Source organism: Rhinoderma darwinii, chromosome 1, assembly GCF_050947455.1.
Source record: "Rhinoderma darwinii isolate aRhiDar2 chromosome 1, aRhiDar2.hap1, whole genome shotgun sequence".
NCBI lineage: Eukaryota > Metazoa > Chordata > Amphibia > Anura > Rhinodermatidae > Rhinoderma > Rhinoderma darwinii.
Window position 1 is genome coordinate 99240180 of NC_134687.1, and position 18811 is coordinate 99258990.

The 18811-nt window shown below is 43.4% G+C and overlaps 1 protein-coding gene across 5 annotated transcripts in view; it reads right to left on the minus strand.

The window, feature by feature from the left end:
- The window catches only part of WDR17 (WD repeat domain 17), a 128466-nt gene that overhangs the window by 81184 nt on the left and 28471 nt on the right, over positions 1–18811 (minus strand). For 3 of the 5 annotated variants that reach the window (XM_075860235.1, XM_075860236.1, XM_075860234.1), the window contains exon 1: positions 11573–11722. The exons of 1 other annotated variant lie outside the window; for it this stretch is intronic. In XM_075860235.1, the coding sequence (XP_075716350.1) occupies positions 11573–11623 (51 nt within the window). In that variant the 5' untranslated portion in view covers positions 11624–11722. Of the gene's footprint in view, positions 1–5607; positions 5743–11572; positions 11723–18811 lie in introns of those variants that run through there. One more of the 5 variants, XM_075860238.1, reaches the window with a different exon arrangement.

Below are 18811 nucleotides of genomic sequence, written 5' to 3' on the forward strand. Positions count from 1 at the left end.
ATTCCAGCCAAAGGCTGTCAGAACATGCTGGGAATTGTAGTTTCAAAACAGCTGGAGTGCCGACAGTTGCTGATCCCTGGTCTAGCCCTTTTGCTTGTTTATAAATTTCTGTATGTACCACTTTTGTTTATAGCTGAAGAAGACACCAGTGCGATGTTACCACGAGTAGTATATGACAAAAAAAGTATTTTAACTGACTCCAAGTCTTCTGGCCTCATACTGCAGTACCCAGCATACCTGCATTTTGTATCACCCATGAAATTTCCATACAGACGTACTTTATAGACTGATACAGGTGTAGCAGCAGTAGACTTCACTGTATTGTGCCTACAATTATACCAGGAGAGCACATTGCACGTTGGTACTACCACAAATTTGCCTTTTGCCTATACGGTTTATGCTGTGGAGCGCCATGTTTTTATAATTTTGCCTCTAGCTTTTTTGCTCTGCAAGTCACCAATGCGCACTGTGATATTGTAATAACTTGTTATCAATGTCAATACCGGGAGATGTCAAAGATGTCACCTCTGGACATGTGACATTATATGATACAGGAGACCATTGTAACCTCACTGTCACGACGCGGGGTGTGGACCCACTGGGCCGTACCGCGTATTATTTATATTTCTATGAATTTTTTTTTATTTTCATTTTTATTTATGTATTTTTTCATTATATGCACCAACAACACACACTATTTAATCATCTATTCCCTCACATTTTTCACCTGCCACTCACTCACTCACTCACTCATGGCACATTAAGGGTGTCTATTGACATCGCTCTCTTTCATTATTCAAACACATCATCTCATTTACGCCGATTCATATGAATTTGTTCCTATGTTTCTTTTTTATTTCTTTATTATCAGATAGTGCAGATAGACTTTTTTTCATGTTTTTTTCATGTTATCATCGGTCACATACATCTTTTCCTCTTCTTTGATCCTCCGTTAGCATATGCACGGTGCGAGGGTGCGCTGATGAAATACAAAACAAAATAAAAAAAGGGGGGGGTGGTCCTGTCTCTTTCCGTCCGTTGTCTCCAATCGGAGTAGGCTGTGGGGGGCGTGGTCAGTCCTCGCCACCCCACATACTCTCTGATGACGCGGCACCGGAAGTGGGGCAGCGTCCATCTCTGTACCCCGCATCAGACGCCGATTTCCTCCTTCTGGCTATGTTATCCCTCCTCCTCAATTCACAACACATGGGGTATTCAGTATATAAGAGTGGGCATGAGCAGCTTGACCCTAACCCCGGACGAAGGCAAGTGCCGAAACGCGCGTCTGGTGTAGACGTCTTATCCACGCATCATAATGTCTATTGGTATGTTAACCATATACTATTACTTTCAGCAGTTTGGAAATATTGCCTGTTACTATTGACCTTATACAGTTTGGTCTTCAGTATTGTCTCACATTCTTATGTTTGTGGCATTGTTCATATAACTTTTCGTACTTACATAATATCGCCATTATCTTATCAAGTACATTTATATTCATAGGTTTGTGACAGTCTGCTTGATTTCATTTACCTTTTTGCTGTCTTAAATATCATGTTTATCATTAGCCTTTAAACATGCTGGCTAAACAATTCATACCTGGCTTAATATAGATTTGACATTTTTTTATTGTGTAACATCCTCCATTCCATATTTTAACTTGTTCAATGTCTTCATTCAATAAAATGTGTATATTTTTTGTATCTTCATGTGCTTAGTCGATCATTCTTTTTTGGTAGTTTCGCGTAGCGGGATAGCAGCTGGCCAAACAGGTATGAGCAATGTCTATAGTTCTTGAAAGGTTACCTGAGGCAACATAGACAGTAGCGGTGGTTTCAGGCTGAGATGAGGCTCCGGCAGTAGGCAGTCACCAGACGGGGTGCAAAACTGCAGATGCAGCAGAGAGCACAACACGACTCCAACACTTTAAGGCACAGGGGCACGGTTGTACGGGGTACTGGAAGCAGGAACGGAACACTGGGAACTGGGAAACACTAAGGGACCATTTGCAAAGACAAACTAGGGTAACACAACAAAGCTCAGGCAATGACTGGAAGGGCATAGCCCTTTTTATAGTCCAGTGGCATTCTGGGCTAATTTGCAGATCTTGTGCATGAGCGCGTACTGGCCCTTTATGGCCGAGCACGCGCGTGCACCCTGCGGGAGCCAGTACCTTGATGCGGAAGTGAGTGCCGGCATCTCCCAGGAGGGAGATGCCGTCCGGCATTTACTCGTCCATGACCGCGGCCGCCAGGGGGTAAGTCAGGACGACGGTCCGCGGCCATAGATGTTACACTCACCACAAGATGTCACAATGGCATGTGTTCTATATAAACTAGGGTTCAGGGGGGAAATGCTCATCCCAGGAGAGGAAAATTTGAATAGTGGAGGACCCAGGAAAATGTGGAACTTTACAGAGATTTCAGAGAGTGAACCTTGTGCTAACACACATGCCTATCCTCCGAGTTTATTGCTTGTGGCCGTAAAACTCAGATCTCTAGAATCAGATGATAAAATCTCTCTTCTGAGGTCACAAGCCGGAATACAGTGAGCTTCATGCAACAAACATGGGGACATGCCAAAGCACTAGGTAAGCACTTGGCTAAGGCTATTAAGGAGGCAAGCACAAAAAGGGGAACGTAGGGCAGAGGGACTTAATTTGGCATCTGTGACTGGCACAACCCATTATTGGAGATTCTGTCACTTACTTTCAGGTTTTGTAGCCAATACAGACCAGTAAAATAGAAATGACACATCAGATGTGTAAAGGTGAGATATGGCAGATATGACAGATTGTTATACATTATTTTATAGTATTATAGTATTTTTCTAGTTTGGTCTCCATAGAGGCTGATTTGCAAACATGGCATAATACCACTGGACTAGTGGCTTGTGACATAGGGAGTAGTGTTTTTTTCTCTTTCAGCAGTGGTGATTAACATAGTCGTGCTGGGAGTCCGATCTGTAAAGGAGAGGCGATGCATACTACTGTATATTTCATAGATGTAGATCTACAAGATAATATTGAATGTTATTGCTGTACAGATATATTATCAGTTAGTTGTATTATTGCCTTGGTCCGGGGTTCTAGAACTGATCGCCTTTTATCAGATTAAAGAAGGAATTTATTCCCTGGGACACAAATTGGCCAAACATGTCTAGGTATTTTGCCTTCTTCTGGATCAACAGCTTTAGGCCCTATGCACACGACCGTATTTTTGTCCACCCGTAAATACTGGCATAAATACGGGTCCTTGGTCACACGTATTCAACCCGTATTGCACCAGTATGTACGGACCCGTGCCCGTAAATACGGGTCCGGTTTCACCCATATTCCACCCATATTTACGAGCACGTTTTCGCTGCAAAATTACACTGTAGTAATCGGCAGCCCTTCTCTCTATCAGTGCAGGATAGAGAGAAGGGACAGCCCTTCCCGTAATAAAAGTAAAATTCATACTTGGTGACGCGTCCCTCTCTTGACATCCAGTCCGACCTCCCTGGATGACGCGCAGTCCATGTGACCGCTGCAGCCAGTGATTGGATGCAGCGGTCACATGGGCTGTAACGTCATCCGAGGATGCCGGACTGGAGGAAGAAGCAGGGAGTTCTGGGAAAGTATGAACGCCTTTTTTTTTTTTTTTTTACAGCTTTATCTATATTGTGATCGGTAGCCACTGTCCCTGGTGCTGAAAGAGTTACTGCTGATCGTTTAACTCTTTCAGCACCCTGGACAGTGACTTTACACTGACGTCGCCTAGCAACGCTCCCGTAATTACGGGTGCACACACGTAGTCACCCGTAATTACGGGAGCCTCATAGACTTCTATGGGCCTGCCCGTGCTGTAATTATGGCCTGAAATAGGACATGTTCTATATTTTTCAACGGCACGGGCACCTTCCCGGGGAGGTACCCGTGGCCAATAGAAGTCTATGGACCCCTAACTACGGGCCGTAATTACAGCCCGTAATTACGGAAGTTTTTACGGTCGTGTGCATGGGGCCTTAGGTATAGGGGTTGTATTTAAATAAAAATCCAAGCACTGTCTACTCTTCATTTTATTTATACAAAATAACAATCAGGTAGTAGTTTATATTATGCCTCATACACACGACCGTAGCCATGTGCACGGCCGTGATTTTCGTGTCGGTCGGGGGCGGAGTGTCACCCGAAAACCGCCTGCAAGTCGCGGGCCGTGCACATATTATTTGCTATGAGCCTGAACCGCAGAACACGACCGTATTAAGACTTGCACGTTCTTTCTGCGGTCCGGGCTCCTGGGCCATGCACGGACCGTGAAAACGTGTGCATGGCCCCATAGGAATGAATGGGGCCGCAATTCTCCCGTGGATTTACGGGGGAATTGCCGCCGCAAAAGCACGTTCGTGTGCATGGGGCCTTAGTTCTTAATTTTACAACCCCTGCCTTCTACAATATAAAGCCACACAGAAATATATAGGTGGTAATTATGCCAATGGCTATATCTATGATGCATACTATAATGCTTGCCATTAAAGGGCCATACACTACAGGATATTTTCCACTTTTACAAATGTCATTTTTCATACTCGACTTTTCCCATTCATACTGTTAGCCACCAATACATTACAAACGTGTAATACGTCCGTGCAACGCGCGTGATTTTCACGCGTGTCGTACGGACCTATGTTAGTCTATGGGGCAGTGCAGACAGTCCGTGATTTTTGCGCAGCGTGAGTCCGCTGCGAAAAACTCACATGTCCTATATTTGTACGTTGTTCGCGCATCACGCACCCATTGAAGTCAATGGGTGCGTGAAAATCACGCATGCCACACGGAAGCACTTCCGTGGGACGAGCGTGATTCGCGCAATAGCTGTCAAACGCTGAATGTAAAACGCTGAATGTAAACAGAAAAGCACCACGTGCTTTTCTGTTTACAAACATCCAAACAGAGTGTCATAATGATGGCGGGGCTGACACACGGAGCTGTCAAGTGCCTTTTGCGCACACAAAACGCCGCGTTTTTTGCGTGCGCAAAACGCACACGCTCGTGTAAACCCGGCCTAAATGTGATGCTCCAATTCAAAACATTCTACAGAATGGAATATTTTCTTAGCTGGATGGCGATGATGCTTTGCAGCAAAATACATTAACCTGAATGGAGTTGGCTATATCTATGCAGAAGAGCATTAATAAATACAATTTTTCTTTTTTACTGAAATATAACATTTGTGAGTTAGATCTTTGAGTAGTGTCGGGCAATGAATTACATTTCATAACCCTCACATGTGCTCCTCAGTCTTCATTTAGAACATTTAGTCTTAATTCATAAATTTTATTTTCCCATATAGTATTAAGAGTCTGGCATATCTGCAGGTTTGTCTTTGCAGCGGTTGCTTCCTCCACCGAGGGTCATACTCCAAACTCACTTATAATACGTGTACAGTGACCTAAATAAAAGACATAGAAGTGTACATGCATTGAGGCCAACTCAGTGGAGGAAGTGGCAGCCGTAATAAGTGCCTTTACCCATCATAATCATACCACCCATCATCTCACTGCAGATCATACAGTGACTACATTACTGATTAGAGGCAGAATAAACATTTACATTAAGTGACTCACCGGTGACGTCTCAGATTCTAGTTATTTTTCTCCATCCGATCCAGACCTCTATGATGACTTCTCCCGGTCACAGCCCATTTCTACAGTTTGCCATTCATATGTCTTCAGTTTCTCACTTTTCCCACATTTCTACACCTATAAACAAAGATAAAGTTCTCATTATACCTCACACTATGCCCCTAAATATAATAGCGTTCCATACACTGCACCTCTAATTCTAATTGCACCATACACTGTGTCCCACACACACACACACACCGTGCCCCCTGTAGAGTCCTCTGTAAATAGTGCCCCCATATAGCCCACCCCTGTATATAGTGTCCCACAAATAGCTCCCCGTATAGTGCTCCACAGATAGCCCACCTCTGTATATAGCCCCCCAGTAGATATAGCCTACACCTGTATATAGTGCTCCACATATAGTCCACCCCTGTATATAGTGCTCCACATATAGTCCACCCCTGTATATAGTGCTCCACAGATAGCACACCCTTGTATATAGCCCCCCTGTAGATATAGCCCACCCCTGTATATAGTGCTCCACATATAGTCCACCCCTGTATATAGTGCTCCACAGATAACCCACCCCTGTATATAGCCCCCCTGTAGATATAGCCCACCTCTGTATATAGTGCTCCACATATAGTCCACCCCTGTATATAGTGCTCCACAGATAGCCCACCCCTGTATATAGCCCCCCCTGTAGATATAATAGCCCCTAAATATAATAGCGTACCATACACCGTGTCCCACACACACACACACCGTGCCCCCTGTAGATAGTGCCTGCCATCAAGCCCCCTGTAGATAGTGCCCCCATATAGCCCACCCCTGTATATAGTGTCCCACAAATAGCTCCCCCTATAGTGCTCCACAGATAGCCCACCCCTGTATGTAGCCCACACCTGTATATAGTTCTCCACATATAGTCCACCCCTGTATATAGTGCTCCACATATAATCCACCCCTGTATATAGTGCTCCACAGATAGCCCACCCCAGTATATAGCCCCCCAGTAGATATAGCCCACCCCTGTATATAGTGCTCCACAGATAGTCCTCCCCTGTATATAGTGATCCACAGATAGCCCATCCCTGTATATAGCCCCCCTGTAGATATAGCCCACCCCTGTATATAGTGCTCCATAGATAGCCCACCCCTGTATATAGCTCCCCTGTAGATAAAGCCCACTCCTGTAGTGCTCCATAGATAGCCCACCCCAGTATATAGCCCCCCCCCCGCAGATAAAGCCACCCCCGTAGATAAAGCCACACACTTTTTTATCACAATAAAATAACAAACTATTTAAACTCACCCTAATTGTGTCCGGCAGCAATGGAGACCTTCTCTCTTCTGCGCAGGTCTCCTGGGGTTGAACGAAGCGTCTATGAAAGGCGCTGATTAGCTGGGCAGAATGACTTTCCTTGTCATTCAGCACCTTTCAATGATGCAAGTGACGCAAAGTATCGTGCCACTTCACTCATAGAAAGGCGCTGAATGGCCGGGCACAGCACGCCCCCCCTAGCTACGCTCCTGCTTTACCCTGCAGATGCCATATAGTGAAGAAGTATGTCTATGAACACAAAAAACGAATAGTTCTGGTATCATAACAAAAAAAAAATCTATTCAATAAAGTCTTTCGAATTGATATCTGTTTCTGGAAGAGATGGGCAATAATCAATATGGCCACCAATACAGCTACTACAGTGGTTGTCACCTACTTTTCTGGTCCAGGGGATGTATCACTGCATAATTTAAAGGGTATCTAAACGTTCAACAAACTTCTGACATGTCACAGTGACATGTCAGATGTTTTGATTGGTGGGGTCCAAGCACTGAGACCCACACCAACCGCTAAGACGAAGCGGCAGAAGTGTTCATGTGAGAACTCAGCCACTTAGTTTCTGTTCGGCTTTTTCCGGAAATCAATGTAGCGGAGTACGGGCTCAATAGAAAGTCTATGAGTCCATACTGTAACGCTGACCACGAACTCCTTCCATCCAGTCGACGCCCTTCTCTCCAGAGATGTTTGCACATACGGCCGTCCTGTTCCACATTGACCACCAGGGTGAGCCAGAGCGCACGCATGTCGGAGATTGTGCTGATTGCTCCCTGAGCACCCTGGGCTATAAGAAGGTCTCAGCCCCTTCCTCCCACGCCTGAGCGTTGTTGTCGTATTCCAGGTTTGTCTTGCAAATGGTCCCCTAGTGTTTCCTGCTCCCAGTGTTCCCTGTTCCTGTATCCTGATCTAGTGCCGTGCTGAGCTGTAGCCGTGCTGTATACCATGCCTGTCCTGCTTCTCCACGCCTGACGTCTACCTGCTGCCTAGTCCCAGCCAAGCCTGCCTTGCTACTGTCCGAGCTGCCACAGGTACCCTATATGAACTATAGACTCTGACCTGCGCCCTGTTGGCCAGCTGCCATACCGGCAAGGCGGTACGGCCCAGTGGGTCCACCAACCCTACGTGACACATACTGATACATCGGCTTTCCGGAAAAAGCTGAACAGAAACTAAGCGGCTGAGCGCTCACACGAGCACTTCTGCAGCTTTGTTTTATGCACAAACTACACCATTAGGGCATCCGTCATGACCATAGAAATCAATGTGCACGCTTTGGTACATGTTTTGATACTGCTTATTCATGACAAAACGTGTATGTCAGACGTATAGTAAAAACGAGATGTAAACTTAGCCTTTGTGTAGTTCCAAGTACAGTTCGTTTGAAGTATATATGGGAAAAATGGAAACGTGTTTGTTTGGTGATAGTATTCCCATATAAAAGTGGAGTTTAAAACCTCTTCAATCGAAAATCATACACATTTTACAATAATAATAATAATTTTTACAAAAATGTAATTCATAATGTCATCCAGGGCTGCAGTGGTAGCAGTTGCACCAAAGGTCCCTCTGCCACATTAGAAGATGCCAGCAATAAGCAGCACATGGTACGTGAGGGGTCTTGTTACAATTTTTAACTTGGGGCCCAGAAGCTTCAACTTACATCTCTGATGTCATGTAGTTCAGAATAACACACGGTTTTATGTTGCTTCTATATCCTATATATTTGAAATCGAAACAGTGTGTATATATTATAGACGGTATATTTTACGCTTCGTTCACATCTGCGTCGGGACTCCGATCATAGGTTCCGTCTGAGCTTTTCGTCAGGGAACCCATGAACGGAATCCAAACTGAAACAAACGGAAACCATAGGTATCCGTTTGCATCACCACTGATTTCAATGGTGACAGATCCGATGCAAATTGTTTCCGTTTGTCCCCGTTGTGCAAGGGTTCCGCCGTTTTGATGGAATGAATAGCACAGTCGACTACCTACGGTATTGATTCTGTTAAAATGATGGAGCCCTTGCACAACAGTGACAAACGGAAATCATTTGCACCGGATCCGTCACCATTGAAATCAATAGTGATGAAAACGGAAACCTGTGGTTTCCGTTCATTTCAGTTTTGATTCCGTTCATGGGCTCCACTGACGGAAAGCTCAGACAGAACCCTTGAACGGAGTCCCGACGCAGATGTGAAAGAAGCCTTAGATGGTACGTTTTAAAACAGGTATGAGCTGGTAATCTACTTCTACTGCAGGTTATCTGGTCTCTGTGATGACATGCCCCTCTAGTTTAATGTACTATCTTCGGTTAAAAAGAAAAAAAATCATTGTTTGGAAATAAATCTGTGATGTGTGATATAAAAGCATCATGTAAATGACAGAATATCAGAATAAAACTTTTTGAAAAAGAATTGTTAGTGTTTGCAACATTGTAAGACTGTACTAGAGATGACTCATTTTACCAAAGCTTATAGTGAAATCTCTGTGGGGACAGGAATTTTAGGGGGAAAAACTAGGACATAAAGTTTGCGGAGTCAAAAAAAAAAAATCAATTGTAAGATTCTATGAATACTGATTGTATTATTTCCGATGCTTAAGGAGATTGAATTATAACTTATTTCACAACAATGTGAGCTACCAGTACCTTGGTATTCTGCTGAGGTGGGTCATTCACCAAGTCAGGGAAGATTCCAGGTTTTGGAAGAAATAGCACAAGCACGCCAAAGGGGTTATCATCATAAGCGGCTTAAACAGAAGGAAATGTTTTGGATCGATTATTTAAACACTATGTGGCCAAACGGCCTAAATTGTGATTTTAATATATATGTTTGTGTAATATGTAACTTATGTATTATTCCTTTTTTTAGGGGGACATTGTATATATTACTCTATATAGGAATCTTGAATTATTTAGGGACGATGACCAGGATTGGAAAGAATTAATATTTTTCATATTTGATGAAGCTTCTTTGAGAGTTTATCACTGCTGTGAGGATATAGTATTATGGCTATGAGAGTATTTAAATACTACGTGGTAACCTATTTCTAGTAACATTTATAGATAAATGTCACTTATTGATGGAATTTGAGAACAGATTAGGGCCCTTTTACATGGGCCAATAATTGGGCAAACAAGGGCACATATGAACGCTCATTCCCGATCATTGCCCTGTGTAACCAGGGCAATGATCAGCCGATAAACAAGAAAACGCTCGTTCATCGGCTGAGTGTATCGTTTATGCAGCACAAAATATTATCGTTGTCGGCAGCACATCTCCCTGTACAAATAGGGAGATGTGCTGCTGACATAATGGAAATGCATGGGGACGAGGGATCGTAGTAACTTTGCTGCGGCTTTGCCGTGGCTCTTTGCAGCACCATTATCACCCCGGGTAAATATACCCTTTAGGTGCCCACCTGCAATAATGTTTGCAACCATGGGAATGGCTGGCTACTTTTTACACAGTTTAGATCTGAATATTTATTGCCAGAAATTGGAGTTGATCCCTTCAAAGGAAAGCAGGTTAGCCTTATTTTGAGAGGAGTTCGAAAATGCTACCTCTGTAATTGCGTACCATGCTCTGTCCAGTTATGGGCTTGGGATATTTTACAGAGCAGAGTTTCCCAATGCAGCAGGTCTGGGTTTGTCAGTTGACACGATATCGCAATGTTTCCACCAGAAACCCCATTTTATTATTGCATTGCTGCCACTCTGAGTAAATGCAATTGCGTTAATAAGAATATTAGGGAACTGCTGGTTATACAATTCCCAAATGTTTTCAGCAAAGCGTCTCTAAACTGTTGGTATACTTTATATGTAACTGCTGCTGAAAGTTTCTCCAAAACATAAATTAGACAACTCCTCGGTTACAATTCCAGATTGAATTTAGAGTCGTGTGTTCTATGAAATCTGCAATGTTTTTTGAGATTTAAAAAGGTGCTTTGCCATAAAGTATCACTGCAGGTGCAGTACCATACCCGAAGAATACACAATGCACGTCTGCAGGTGGTAAAGAAATACACATTACAGACACTGGTACCCCAACTCCTTCCTCACTTGCCAGCAAGATGGATGAAATACATCCCGCTGACACCGCTCAGACATTAGTTTTCAGACGCACCTCCATGCACATAGTAAGTTGCTGGAAACCTCATTCACCGGATCAAATCGAACAAAATGGCAGTAGAGGGTAGGACAAATATGTCTAATAATAGATTAAAATGACACCTTCCAGCAGTGTGATCCTGGTCATCACCTATGTCTTATCGTTCGATGGCTGCAGCTTTTTTTAGAACATGACATACCTCCCAGGAATAACAAACAACCCTATAAACCTATCCGGGATTGTCGTAAAATATTCGCAATGCAAGAGCAGCTTATATCAAAGATTACTTCAGTTTCCACAGCGATGGAAGAAAGCAGAGGAATAAAAAAAGAAAACATTATTCTCCAGCAGTAAACGGAGCCCTCGTATGTGGCTATTTATAGAAGCCAATTTTACAACTAAAAGACCGTAATGAAAAGGCAGCGGTCTATAAAAGAGCCCGAATCCTGCCCTCCCTGATGTACGCAAAGCAAATACACTATGCATCATTAACCACAAGAAGAATGCCTACCTTTACATATGTGTCATATTTTGTGAACCATTTAAGGATTTCCATATCCATTCCAGATTACAGCGACTTGCAGAAGACTGCCGTATCCTGTTTTCTCTCCAGCAAAATTGAGATGGAGGTACCCAGCCTGCTCACAGGATAATGCAGCCTTCCTAAAGGAAAAGCACGAGTATTGTGTCACACACAGCACTATACCCAGGCACTGTCAGTAGCCTGGCAACTGCAGGGTTTAATAGGTGGCGGTTTCTTTGCTTGTTTTTTTATTCAGTTTTTCTTTTCTTTTATTTTATTCCCTATCTTTGAGGTTCATCTTTGTGTTTCTTGAGATTAGTTGCAATTGGAAGGTAAAAAGTACATCGATTTTGAAAAATAAATAATTTTAACCCCTTGCGCTACCCCTGAAAGCTGTGGTCTGTGATAGTGATAAGGTAGTCTAAAGTAACTGACTTAGGCCGGGTTTACACGAGCGTGTGCGTTTTGCGCACACAAAAAACGCGGCGTTTTGCGTGCGCAAAAGGCACTTAACAGCTCCGTGTGTCCTCACCATATGAGGGGCGGCTGCGTGATTTTCGCGCAGCCGCCATCATTATGACACTCCGTTTGGATGTTTGTAAACAGAAAAGCACTTGGTGCTTTTCTGTTTACATTCATAGTTTGACAGCTGTTGCGCGAATCACGCTTGTCCCACGGAAGTGCTTCCGTGTGGCATGCGTGATTTTCACGCACCCATTGACTTCAATGGGGGCGTGATGCACGAACAATGCACAAATATAGGACATGTCGTGAGTTTTTTGCAACGGACTCCCGTTGCGCAAAAATCACGGACTGTCTGCACGGCCCCATAGACTAACATAGGTCTGTGCGACACGCGTGAAAATCATTTAAAAACAAATGTGGTACACCCCATGTGATACTATAAGCCCAAGAGCGTACCTGAAAAAGTCGCACAACAAATTAAGAATTCCAATATGCCCAGGATTCTTGCAATTGTCCCAAGTAGCCCGAACATTTTTTCCCTTATTAGTTTGCTTTCTAAGTAAACTAATAAGGGAAAGTAGGAATTAGATCTACCGGTAATTGTATTTCCAGGAATCCATCATGACAGCACCACAGGAGGTTGCCCTATTGACCTCTATAGGGACAGGGAGGTTAAAAGGCCCCACCCACCACCAACTTGCCAGTGTTTTTCAATTACTACACCAGGATGGATGCAACCCTATTTTATTTCTAGGGATAATAACTGACATGTTACTTGCACAAATCAGAATTTCAATAAGGGAGGGAATGTAAGGGTGCGGTCATGATGGATTCCTGGAAATACAATTACCGGTAGGTCTAATTCCTTAGTCCATAGAGGCTTCTCTTCTTTCTGTCCAGGATGCCGAAATTGCCCTCGTTGAGTGGGCTTTGATGCCTTGTGGGGCACATAGTCCTTGGGACTTGTAGGCTTCTTGTATGGTAGTTTTTACCCATCTCGCTAGAGAGCCTTTTGAGGCTTTCTTTCCTCTATTCTTTCCCCCATACAGGACAAATAGATTTTTATCTCGTCTCCAGGAGGAGGTTCTATCCAGATACTGAAGAATTGTTCGCCTGACATCCAGGCAATGGAATTTTTCTTCTTGTTGGTTTTTAGGATCTGGACAAAATTATTTCTTGTTCCCTATGGAAAGCAGTAGATACTTCAGAATAAAGGAAGGATCTAGCTTTAGAATGATATTGTTTTCTTGTACTTTTAGGTAGGGTTCTATGACCGACAGAGATTGGATTTCTCCAATCCTTCTTGCTGAAGTAATAGAGACTAAGAATGCAGCTTTTAGGAGTTAAAAAATGCATACTAATCGTGTCGAGCGGCTCAAAGGGGGGATCGCAAAGAGCCGTTAACACTACATTCAAATCCCAGGTAGGAATCTTCTGATCCACCGATGTTCAGCTAAAGGAGTATTGAAAAAATTACTTAAGGCTGAAATCTGCACTTTTACGGTACTAGGGCTAAGCCCTTTTTTGAATCCCGATTGTAGAAAATCTAGGATTTTCGCGATGTTGGGAGAAAAGGGGTCTGGTCCCGGATCTCCATACCAGGAACAGAATTTCTTCCAAATTTTTTGATAGATTTTTGAGGTAATTTCTTTATGACTTGATAAGATAGTTGAAATTACCTCATCTGACAGACCGTGGTTCCTCAAGATCTGCCTTTCAGGATCCAGGCTGACAACTTCAGAGTTTCTATTCCCTGAAAGAATAAGGGACCCTGGGAGTAAAGATTCTCTTTGACTGGGAGCATAATAGGGTCTTCCAACGCTAGGTACTTCACGATTGGAAACCAGCTTCTTTTTGGCCAATAGGGAAGAATAATGATGAGCTTTGTCAAATCTTCCTGGATTTTTATTAATACCATTGGTATTAGAGGAAACGGAGGAAAGGCATAGGCCAGCTCCATGTCCCAGGGTTGGGACAATGCATCTACTCCCAATGGGTTGTCTTTGAGATTTAGGGAGTAGAATGTCTCTACTTGGGAGTTTTTCCTTGTGGCAAACAGGTCTATTTGTGGATAACCCCATCTACGGGTTAAGGACAGAAAGACTTCCCTGTTTAGGGACCATTCTCCAGGGTTTACTTTTTCCCAACTCAGGAAATCTGCTGATAGGTTCTCTGAGCCTTTTAGGTGGACTGCAGAGACTGATAGGACATTTTCTTCTGCCCTACTGAAAATTTGTGTAGAGAGGGCCTGAAGAAGAGTGTGTCCTGTTCCCCGTTGATGGCGAAGAAAGGACACCGCTGTTGTGTTGTCTGATAAAACTCTTATATGCTTCCCTTTTATGATGGGTGAAGCTCTTATAAGTGTCTCAGATACCGCTTTTAGTTCTCTGAAGTTTGAGGATATCATCTTCATCTGAACAGGCCATGTGCCTTGAAAGTGCTTGTCTTGGATTACCCTTTAAATCAATCGTACACATTGACGCCTCTTCCCTTATTAGAGGAATAGTCGATCTGATAGACTCCATCTTGAATTTTCGATATTTCACCCATTTGTTCAGGACCTTCAGTTTGATTATTGTCCTGTAAGAACAGTCTGTTTTTTTGACTAAGAAGATCTTTGAATTTTTCGTTGTGGGGAACTGGAGTAATTGTTCTCAATTTGAGTAGTTTCTGGACATCCCGGATAAGGATCTGATGAAGGTATTTTGCTTGGTACTGGGTTATTAGAAATTTCTCTGGAGGAATGGAGGAGAATTCTATTTTGTACCCTTCTTCTATAATCTTTAGAACCCAGGGGTTCTAGGTTATTTCGGTCCATTTGCGATAAAATTGTAGGAGTCTTCCCCCCACACTCTTGGCGTCATTGCTTTGAGGGCTGAAATGAGTTATTGGGGTTAAGGCGATATCCTCGACCCCTTCTTCCTTTGGGGTAACTCCAGCAACCAGACTTTCCTTTCCCGCTGTAGTTCTGTAAGGTTGGCTCCCTCTGTTGGCGAAAACCTCCCAAACTGAGGTTTTTTTTTTTTGTTCCTCTTCTGGAAACCCCTTTTTCCTATCCGCTGCATTCTCCAGCATGTCATCCAGGAGAGGACCAACCTGTAAACGGGATAGAACACAATTTGTTCTTGGACTTCGTATCTCCTGACCACATTTTGAGCCATAATGCTCTTCTAGCAGCATTTGAGAGAGCCCCATTCCTGGCAGCAAATCTAATGGATTCCGCTGAAGCGTCTACCAAGAATCCGGTTGCCATCTTTAGTAAGGGTAGAGATTCTAATAGATCTTGTCGTTATGTCTTCATCATCAAATGGGTCTCCAGCTGGTTTAACCATATAAACATTGCTCTTGCTACCGATGTGGCCGTGATATTAGTAGAGATCAAAGCGGAGGAAGATTCCCAAGCTCTTTTCAGTAGCCCGTCTGCCTTTCGGTCCATGGCGTCCTTCAACTGAGAGGAATCTTCAAATGGGATTGCATTTTTTTTAGCAACCCTGGCTACTGGGACATCTACTTTTGGGATCTCATCCCAAGGTTTAGTGTCTTCTGGATCAAAGAGAAGTCTGTTTTTAAACACTCTTGAAATGAAGAGACTCTTTTCCGAATCCTCCCATTCAGTTGTTACCATTCTCTTGAGATTTTCGTTTACTGGAAAAATCTTTGTTTTCTTTTCCATTAGACCCCAAAAAATCTCATCCTGGATGGTATGTGGTTGGTCTTCTTCGGGAATATCCATGGTTTCCCGTATTGCCTGGATTAAGGTATCAGACATCTCAAAAGAGAAGATATTTTTTTTCTCTTGAGTGGATGAAGTTGAAGGTAAGAGTTACTCTCCTTCTTCTAACTCACCCTCCGATAGGTAATAACACTCCTGCTCCGAGTCAGACCCCTGAGATGGAGGACAATATTTTTGATCCACTTCAATCCGTGGTCTTTTTGCCCGAGAGTGTGAGGGAGTTTCTTGAGGAGGGGCGAGGGAGGCTACTGACTGACTCACTTCTTCACGAATCATAGCCCTAAGTTCAGACATAAATGTCGGTTGTTCCTCTTTTAGTACTTTTGCAATACAATCCTGACACAATTGTTTCCTATGTGACTCTGGCAATTTTTTCGCACAAGTCGCACATTTTTTAACCTTCTTTTTATCAGTTTGTCTCTGAGAGGAATCCTTATCCTAGAGAAAACAGAAGGTAGGTAAAGTATGGTGTACTTACATAAGGAGTCATAACCCTTACCCCAAGGGTGAGACTCACGTGACCCTGGGACATATCTGGAGTTCCGTCAGAACGAGGAAGTTCCATTCCGCAACAGGTAACAGCCAATGCAATATGCAATCCACAAAAAATCAATCCAAGTTAGAGGTATCAGCTCAAACTACATACCTGTGCGTGTTCCTTTAAATGCGGGCGTTTTGAATTTCCCGCCTTCCAAGATGGCCACGGACCGGAAGTAGCCCGACGTCATTTCCGGTCGCGGCTATTCGTTGAGGTGCGGCCGCGTCATAGCCGGCGACTGAGGCCTGCTATGCGGCGCAGCGAGGATACTTTTGCCGGTGCGTCCAAACCTATGGAGCTGCCGGTCCTCGCCTGGCCTGCTTGGGAATCCCGAACCCCACACACTACCGGAACCCTGCCTAGGATTCCTAAGGTAGGTGTCTTAGGTTGGGAGCTAAGGGACCTCTCGTTAGAGGAGTGTTAGCCTAGGCTTTAGGAGGAAAAGAAGGGGGAGTTCACGGACCCCCTCGATCTTGCCCCCTGCCCAAGTTTTTCTCCTGCAGTAACACAGGAGCGACGTCTCTCTGCTCCTGACCCTGTAGGGACAGGAAGAACACTGGCAAGTGGGCGGTGGGAGGGGCCTTTTAACCTCTCTGTTTTCCTGTCCCTATAGAGGTCATTAGGGCAACCTCCTGTGTTGCTGTCATGAGGGATGTACTGGAAATAATAATATGTCGAAGTAATGCTGTGATTTTATCACGACTCATAGGCGACCCTTTGTCGCCATGGAGCTCTAGCCTTATGTTATGACGGTTCTGTAATGGGCCAAATTAACTTCTAATGTGCGTGCCGCAGTTCAGGTTTTTGTTGCAGGAAAAAATAGCACAGTAGAATATGCCGCGAAAACTGAAATTAAGCACAACCACATAGAGTCCAAGTAGACAGAGGATCTCCTGAACATTAGCACCTAGCTGACCTCTGCTTACCACGTGACTGCTTTGGGAGTACCAAAGGAGCCCTTTAGCTTGTCTCACAAGCAATGATTCTAGGGGAGCCTTTGTTTTATCGGAATAAATCCCTAATACAGCTACCAATTGAACATGGCTATGGCTGAATATTTCTGCCAGGTGACATGCTAAAGAGGAAAGGAGAAATTACAACATATACTCTTAATAAGCTTAGGCTGTACACAGTCATGCCGGGATAAGACTAAAAAAAATTCTACACTGCTTTCTTTTTTATATTAAATAGAATCCAGTTAAAGAAAAAAGGCACACACAGTAACATATCTCTACACAGGTATTCTCGTGAATAAAGCGATAGGTAAAGGGCATGCAGTCCAAGCATTTTGTGCATTTGACAAGTTATAGACAAGTCTATAACATGTAACTTGGCGTGTAAGAACTATTTAGAAAATTCCCACATATTCAATAGCAAGATATGAACTTCCACTACTGAGATTGGAGTTAAGTGAATAGAAGTTAAGAATGGTCACGTGCTTTCTATGGCAATAGCATGTGGTCAGCAAAGTCAATTTGAAGTGCAAAGACCTGGAATTGGTTATCGTTAGGGTCACCTCCAAGTGGGCACTTGCATGGATGAAGGTGTGAGGTGATGAAGGGGTGATGCTTTATTCCCAGTGTTGCAAAAGGAAATCCAAAGTCTCCACACTTTGGCGAACTTAGTGTAACACCTAAGTTCCCAGCTCACCAGTTCCTCCATTCTGCAGATGTAATCTAGTTTGGTAAACCAAAGCACAGCGGTATAAGTAGTTTTGCTGCCGTAAACATATAAGTGCTGAGGTCATGATTTCTGCGGCGGAAGGTATTTGAGGGTACCCAAATAAGTATTAGAGGGACATTTAACATAATGAGTGTTGGTAAGGTGCTCAATAAGGTTAGAGACTTTTGTCCAAAAATGTTGAATACGTGCGTAATCACACCAGATGTAGGACATGGTCCCCCTCTGGAGCTCACAACGCCAGCAGTTATCAGATTGTGTTAGAATAACTTTGTAAAGAAATCAGGTGTTCTTTACCATCTAGTGAAAGTCTTAAAATAAATACCATCAATTTAAACACACTCAGAAACCCTGTGTTTTAAAATTTGAGACTGCCCTTCTTTAGAGTAGGAAGTTCCCAACTCTTACACACTACCGTTCAAAAGATCAGGGTCACTTAGAAATGTCCTTATTTTTGAAAGAAAAGCACAGTTTTTTTCAATGAAGATAACATTAAATTAATCAGAAATACACTTTATACATTGTTAATGTGCTAAATGACTATTCTAGCTGCAAACGTCTGGTTTTTAATGCAATATCTACATAGGTGTGTAGAGGCCCAGTTCCAGCAACCATCACTCCAGTGTTATAATGGTACATTGTGTTTGCTAACTGTGTTAGAAGGCTAATGGATGATTAGAAAAAACTTGAAAACCCTTGTGCAATTATGTTAGCACCGCTGTAAACAGTTTTTCTGTTTAGAGGAGCTATAAAACTGACCTTCCTTTGAGCTAGTTGAGAATATGGAGCATTACATTTGTGGGTTCGATTA